Here is a 6,904-nt window from a genome sequence, read left to right as displayed (position 1 = left end):
AAAAAAAAAAAATAAAAAATAAATAAATAAAAAATATTTAAAAAACGCGTACATGCGTATATTTTTGTTTTACAATTATTTTTTGTATTTTTCAAAAATCAATAACGAAAAGAGAAGGAGAATTTTCATTTTCTGGTAGTATATATAATAATTGTACTATATTTATTCTTTCGAAGTAAGTTTAAACTTAAGAAGAAAATTATCGAAATTTTATTTCTTATCAAAAAATCATTCCATTTTTTATCGAATCGAACACGTCGATTATAACAAAACTAAATTCCAACGATTAATCGTATAAATTTTTCATACCTTTCCCCCCATTCGATCGACGCTACGTCCTCTCGATAAACAATAGATGAAAAGAATGGTCGAATCAATACATTCCACGAGAGAACGGAATTTATCGCGTGCACTATTGCGAGAAGAATGCGCAGCGCGATAATGAGCGCGTTTACATCGCGAGACGGTTGGTGGACGTTTTTCCGGATCAACGACGACGTTCCAAGGCGTCGACGTTCGTTGGAACATCATTTCCATTTTCCCGGAACAGGGGTGCAGCGACGAGAGCGTTCTCCAATCTGTCCAGCTGGAAGTAATTTCTTTGTCTCGATGCTCGCCACGGACGCCTCTGAAACGCGCCTGCTACGATGCAACCCTCCTTCATTTCGCGTGCGGATCTCTCCACCTCTTCTACTCGCTTCCTCCCCCGTCCTCGCGAAAAAGAAGACTATTTACCAACCGTGGACCATTTCGATGCGTATTCACGAAGAATAATGGGTAAAAGCATGCACGTGAAAATAATCACGAGGATATAGAGTGGATATATTCTTTTTTTATTTTATTATTTTTTTTTTTGAATTGTTTTCATTCGATATAGAATAAAATTGAAACATCGGTATAGGTTGATATCGATGAAAACTTGATATCAGCGTTTCGCAAATAATATTTAGGACGACTGATGAATTTGATTGATGAAATAAAAAGTTAAAAATGTTAAAATAGTTGTTCGATATATATTACAAAAATTTGATATGTAATTTAAATAAATTTGTGTCATTATGTATTATAGTGACTTGATAAAATAACAGGATTGCAAATGTACAACTTATAATTTTCATTTTAGAAGAAAATTTCATTCTATTATTTTTTTCAATACTGATATTCATCGCGCAAAAGTAAAAAAAAATTAGCAGCAACAGATTTACGAGAGATCCAGAGTCGTAAAGATCGTAACGATAAAGAGGAGATATGGATGAGTACCTTCCTGTCAAACTGGAACATCGAAGGCTTGAAATCACAGGTTCGATCGAACGTCCAGACGGATGAAGCGGATATTAGAATATAGGCAGGTTGTACACGGTATCTGCCGGAACCTGGGAGAAAATCAAATTAATAATATATCGGCGGACCGTAGTTTGATCTAGTTCGAAGAGGATAAGGATAGGCGAGCAACAGACCGTAAATGGACTAGATCCACGGGGATAATAGCTTGGGCTGACAGTCTCTAACGAAGAAGCTGGATAATAAGACTTTTCTTATGGTTGAGCCCTTTATAAACTAGGTCTAGCCGAGACAATTCTCGTGATAAAGAATGCGGAGCACAAAGGCAACGACGAGACACGAATCTTATAGCAATCATCTTCGTGTTCGAAATTATCCTTCGTATTTTAAAATCAAAATATACAATTTATGCAATATTTTTCTAATTTAATTCGAATCGGATCGAAACGAATATAAAAATTTAACGATACAATAAATATAATTGTGAAAATATATTTGCACTATAACTTTTCTTCCGTTTACTCGATCGATTATCTAAATTCGATTCTCTCATCGATATATCGTCAACACGTGTACATTCAATACGTATATTTATATAAAGTGCTCGCAAGCCGCGATGATTAAGCAAAGATCGATGAACAATCGATTTCTGATCGATAATTCGATGCTCGGGGGAGGGGAGATTGGAATCGGAAACACGGGAACACGTCCTCTCATAATCGGTTCCGTAAGCAAATTTCTATTCCACAAAGGATGGCTTATCGCGTAATCGATCGGGAACTAGCAATAGTTACCAGCATGATGGAACAAACGACTTTCTCCCTTTATTGCCGTAGCACACGTATTGCATCTCGGGAACAATGGACGCGTGTACAAAGCATTACGCGAAAAAAANAAAAAAAACAGTTTCGTCGATGCATTGATTAAATCTATTTTTTTTTTTTTTTTTTACGTACGATGAGCGTAAGAGAAAATTTTTCTCCCTTAGCTTGTCCGCTAAATTCTCGTTACTCGTTATTAGAAGAAGAGCTCGAATAAAAGAAGAAAAAAAGGAAGAAAGAAATAAGAGATGAACCGGAAATTCGAAGGTTCTCTCTCGTTAATCCGTGGCACGTCGATCCTCGTAGCTCGTCGAAAAGTATAGGTGAAGATCAAGGCAGGCGGGTTACGGATAGATAAGTTCTTTGTATATATATCTATATCATGTTGGCTGGATAGAAGTTAAAGAGAACGAAACGAAAAGCAGGCTCGAATCACGAACAACTCGTATACCGGAAGTTGGTTTGCCCAGAGTACACAGACACAAGTGGGGCAGCGGTAAGAAGAAAAGTTAGATGCTTCGTGACTAGTTTCTCGGATACTCCTTGGTTTCACGATCTCAGTCCGGTTGCTAATTAGAGAACTTTGAACCACTACTCGCGCCAACCGCTAATCCCATTCGACCGATCACAGTTCCTCCCCCTCCCCATGATCATCGAACTCGCCTACCACCGATTATCAACGTTATCAATCGTTACCAATTTGTCCGCATTTTTCAATGCGAAACTAAATTATATATATATATATTTCCTTTCCAACTCGAAAACAATCGAATATGTCATCCCAGTTGAGCGACGGCACGGTCTCGGAGGCGCCTCGCCGCGTGGCCATCGAGGGTGGCCCCGGAAGCGGAAGGACGACCCTCTGCCTCCGCCTCCTTCACCAGTGGGCGATCCAAGGCGATGGCCCGGCTCTGGCCTTCATCGTCCCGTTGCGCGAGCTACGCGGCAGCCCCGTGCTCAATTACCTGGCGCGGGAATTATTCCCGAGGACGGCCGCCATCGGCGACGCCATCGCTCAGGTGTGGCGGACGCTCCACCTAATGGAGGATCGCGTGCTGTTCATCCTGGACGGGTACGACGAGTGCGTGGGCGGTAGAGCGTCCCTTGCAGGCGCGGTAGACCTTCTGGAGGGACGTTTGTTCCCGGACGCGAGGATCCTGGTCACGTGCTCGGCCGGCAACTGGGCCATGCTCTCGCCCCTCGTCCAAAGAAGGATCCATTTGGCCGGGCTGGAGTGGCCCCACGTCGAGAGGCTCTGCGTCGCGTATTTCATCCACAACGACATAGCGGAGAAGGCTTGCGAGTTCCTCGAAGCGTTAAACGTGCAACCCCAGACCGTCAAACAGCTCGGTCAGCACCCTCTCGGTTGGATTATGCTCTGCTGCCTCTACCAGGTATTTATATATCCAGACGTTTTATCGATCTCGTTCTTTCCCAATTTATCGCCTTTCCTGTTGTTGTTTCAAGAAGAAGAAAAGAAAGAAAAATAAAGAGGAATTTTAAATCTCTCTCGGTCCGCAGGACTCTGGAAGCTTGCCAACGGAGACCAGCGCGCTGGTTCAAGCCGCGGTTAAGTGCATCGTGAAGCGAAGCCTGGATCCTCCTGTCCCTTACAACGAGGAGATCCCGGGCCATTGCAGGAAACGATTGGAAGACTTCGGTAAGGTGTCGTTGGCCGCGCTCAGGGAAGGCAGGTGTTGCTACACGGAGGCCGAGCTTCGCGCACGGGGCGGAGGAATCGAGGTGACCAGGTTGGGCTTCCTCACCAAGGGATTGACGTTCGGCCAACGGCGAAAACCTGACCTGTACACCCCCATTCACACGGCCGTGGCCGAATTCCTGGCGGCCTACTACTTGACCTCCGTCGCCCAGTACGCGAACATACTTCGAAGAGAGTTGGAGGGCCTGCCGTCGGGGATCATCAGCCACTTGGCCGGCCTGTTGGGCCCCAAGACGCATCTGATATTGAACCAATTGTGCCCGTTGGAGGTGCCGCCAAGGGCCGTGTTCTCGCTGTTGAAGGCAGCCGGCGCCTCGGACGGAAACATCTCCGCCGTGTGCAGACTGGTCGGCGCTGGGCCCGGCTTCGGCCCTGCGCCGAACGAGAGGCCACCGGCTCCTCTGGTCCACACTTCCCCCCTCGAGCTGGAAGGGTGGGCAAGGATCCTCGAGAGCGCGGCGTGCACCCTCGAGGCCCTCGAGGTCGTGTTCCAGGTGGAGAGGGGCTCCGATCCGAGATATCTGGACGACTTTTTCGAGGCCTTGGCCGGGAACGAGAGCGTGAAGCTCGTGAGGATCACGTCCCTTCTTGGACAAGAGTTCCCCGCGGACGAGGCGCAAAAACTGGCCGGCCATTTGAAGAGCGTCCTCGGCAAGAAGAAATTGAACGACTTTGAACTGGTTATCACTTGTCTCGAGGAAGCTGCCCACGATAGGTGAGTACCGTTGATCTCTTATTATTATTAATTCACGTGTCGCGAGAAATCGGAGATGGATAACATTTTATAAAATGTTTCTTCGGAGGCACGCGATTTCGAAGTCGAAGTTCAAGGAGGAAACGTATGCACCAAGGAAAATTCCCGAGGGGGGACAGCGGTGGAATATTCGTTAAGGCGACAGGGGGAAAAAACGTCGGGTTGTTTGCGTGAACGTCGAGCAACGTCAGAAAAGTGGATTAAAAAAGTTTCGAGAAGTAAAGAAAAAGAGAGATACGAACGAACAGATCGCTTTTTAACTCGGAGGGGGGAAGCAAGAGACTGTTTAAACAAGAAGAAATATTTACTAACTATTAATAACCAACTATTAATAACGAATATATTTACTCTGTAACGCGAGAAGTTCGAACAAGTTATATTTGTCACAGGGAAATTTAAAAAATTCCAGCAGCATGAATATTTCTCATCGATGAAAAACTACGGCTTTTTTAAAAAGGAACAAGCTCGAACCAATTTACGCTTCTTTACGGTGATCGTCGAACGTCTGCAACGAAACGTCTTCTCGGTTAATTTCTCTTCTCGGTAAAATTTCTCTCTCGTACAGCGTGTAAGGTCGGAAGATAAATTAAAAAGTTTACTTTGCTCTCGCGTGGAACGGCGAAGAAGACATTTTACCCTGGTGGTGGTTTTCGAGGATGGGGAAAAAGAACGTGTTTATCCAACGAGCTGAGCACGGATGAATATACGCGGAGGGTGTCGATGCTTCGAGTCCTCTCCCATTTGCATAACCGTTCCGGTTTTTCCTCCGTGCGCGCGCGCACGGTTTGTACGAGGGCAGGTGTCAGGTGGCCTGCTTTCTCGCATTTTTTTGCGAGGGAACGAGCATAAGCCGCCTCGATGAAAAGAGATCGAGACCCGATGAAAAGCAATCGCAATTGCAACGATGCAACGATAAATTCTCGAATAACCTTCGCTTCGTGCCCAACCCCCTCGACTCGAAAAGCTGTCTCCAATCTGTTTTCCCTTTCAATCGCCGGCAAAGGTCGAAGAGGAGAGAATTATGATTCTGAAAAATTGCACGTGTAGCGACCACGTCGGAAGATGAATAACGTTTCTCTGTTCCGTGACGCGGCTCTTGGGAAATTATCAATTCTCCGGCATGTTCTTTCCCTCCCCCAAAAAGCAAAAAAATTCGAGAGCAATGAAACTCTCGAGGATGTTCTTCCGCGAACAACGTATCCACCGTCTTTGAAGACTGGGTTCTTCACGCGTGGCTCCGTTGCGAAAAGGGCCACGGCACTCGATATTCAAAGCACGGCGAGCACGAGAACCGGGCCGCGAGCAAACGCGGCAACAAGAGCGGGGTAACAATGAGCGGCGGCCGTCGAGAGGGGTTGTGAATCACGACTGCATAAAGTCGCGGCGGAGGAAAAGTCGAGAAAGTGGCGGAACAATATGCCGGGGCGGATTTTTCTCTCCCCCTCCTCGTCCCTTTTCGCGAAGGTTGTTCACGAAGTCGGTTTTCGTGGCCCGTGGCGAAGAATTAAAGAGGACGACGACGCTGCACTTTGAATTTTCTCTGTCTCTCCTTCCACTTTATTCTCTCTCTCTCTCTGTGTCGCTCCTCGAATCTCCCTTCCTTTCAACTTCTTTCTTTCGGATTTCGCCTCCCTCCTCCGCTTCTCCCTCGCCCGGATTGCATTGCGGATCGCGTACCGCTTCTCCGTTCTTTTCAATCTCGACCGCGGAGGTCTCCTCTTCCTCTTCCTCTTCAACTGTCCCCCTCGCGATTCCTTCTGCTTCTTTCCCTTTTTCCCCCTCCTTTGTCTCTTTGAAACTTCTCGAAGAGTTCTTTTTCGCGAGAGTTTGCGCCGATTCATAATCTTTCCTCCCGCAGAGGAAAAACTTAGCCACGACGAAACGCTTTGACGTTTAACGTGAAAAACTTGGCTACAATTCACAATCAAATTCCCCGGCTCCCTTGATCTCTCGTCTCGTTTCGGCTCCTCCGATCCAATTTCTCCGATTACAGATCCCTAAACAAAGTCTTCTTCGAGTTCCATTCCTTCCCCATCTCTTTTATTTTCCAATTTTCGCTCTGTGTTTTGACTCTCGCCGTCCCATTTTTCATCTCTCTCTCTTTTCTCCATATCTACTTTGAAGATTGTTTCCAAACGTTCGACCGAAATATCGAAGAAGAATTCCACGTGAAAAACGCGTACGCCTCCTGCGAAAAGACGTTTAACCACCATTTGCCCGGAGGCGGGACATTTTCGAGCTCATCGTCGCGCGTCGAGAAAGTGTTTCGCCCCTTCCTTTACCCGTCACCTCCCCTCCACTCCTTGCGAGATAGAAACAAGGAGCGTT

At 46.2% G+C, this 6,904-nt stretch overlaps 1 protein-coding gene across 1 annotated transcript in view; it reads left to right on the top strand.

The window, feature by feature from the left end:
- The window catches only part of LOC102673486, an 88,558-nt gene that overhangs the window by 49,711 nt on the left and 31,943 nt on the right, over positions 1-6,904 (top strand). Inside the window, exons 5-6 of the mRNA XM_006623881.2 lie at positions 2,888-3,496; positions 3,624-4,537. Of these exons, the coding sequence (XP_006623944.2) occupies positions 2,888-3,496; positions 3,624-4,537 (1,523 nt within the window). The remainder of the gene's footprint in view (positions 1-2,887; positions 3,497-3,623; positions 4,538-6,904) is intronic.

The sequence above is a fragment of the Apis dorsata genome, unplaced genomic scaffold, assembly GCF_000469605.1.
Source record: "Apis dorsata unplaced genomic scaffold, Apis dorsata 1.3 scaffold_964, whole genome shotgun sequence".
NCBI lineage: Eukaryota > Metazoa > Arthropoda > Insecta > Hymenoptera > Apidae > Apis > Apis dorsata.
This window is presented reverse-complemented; position numbering and strand designations above follow the sequence as displayed.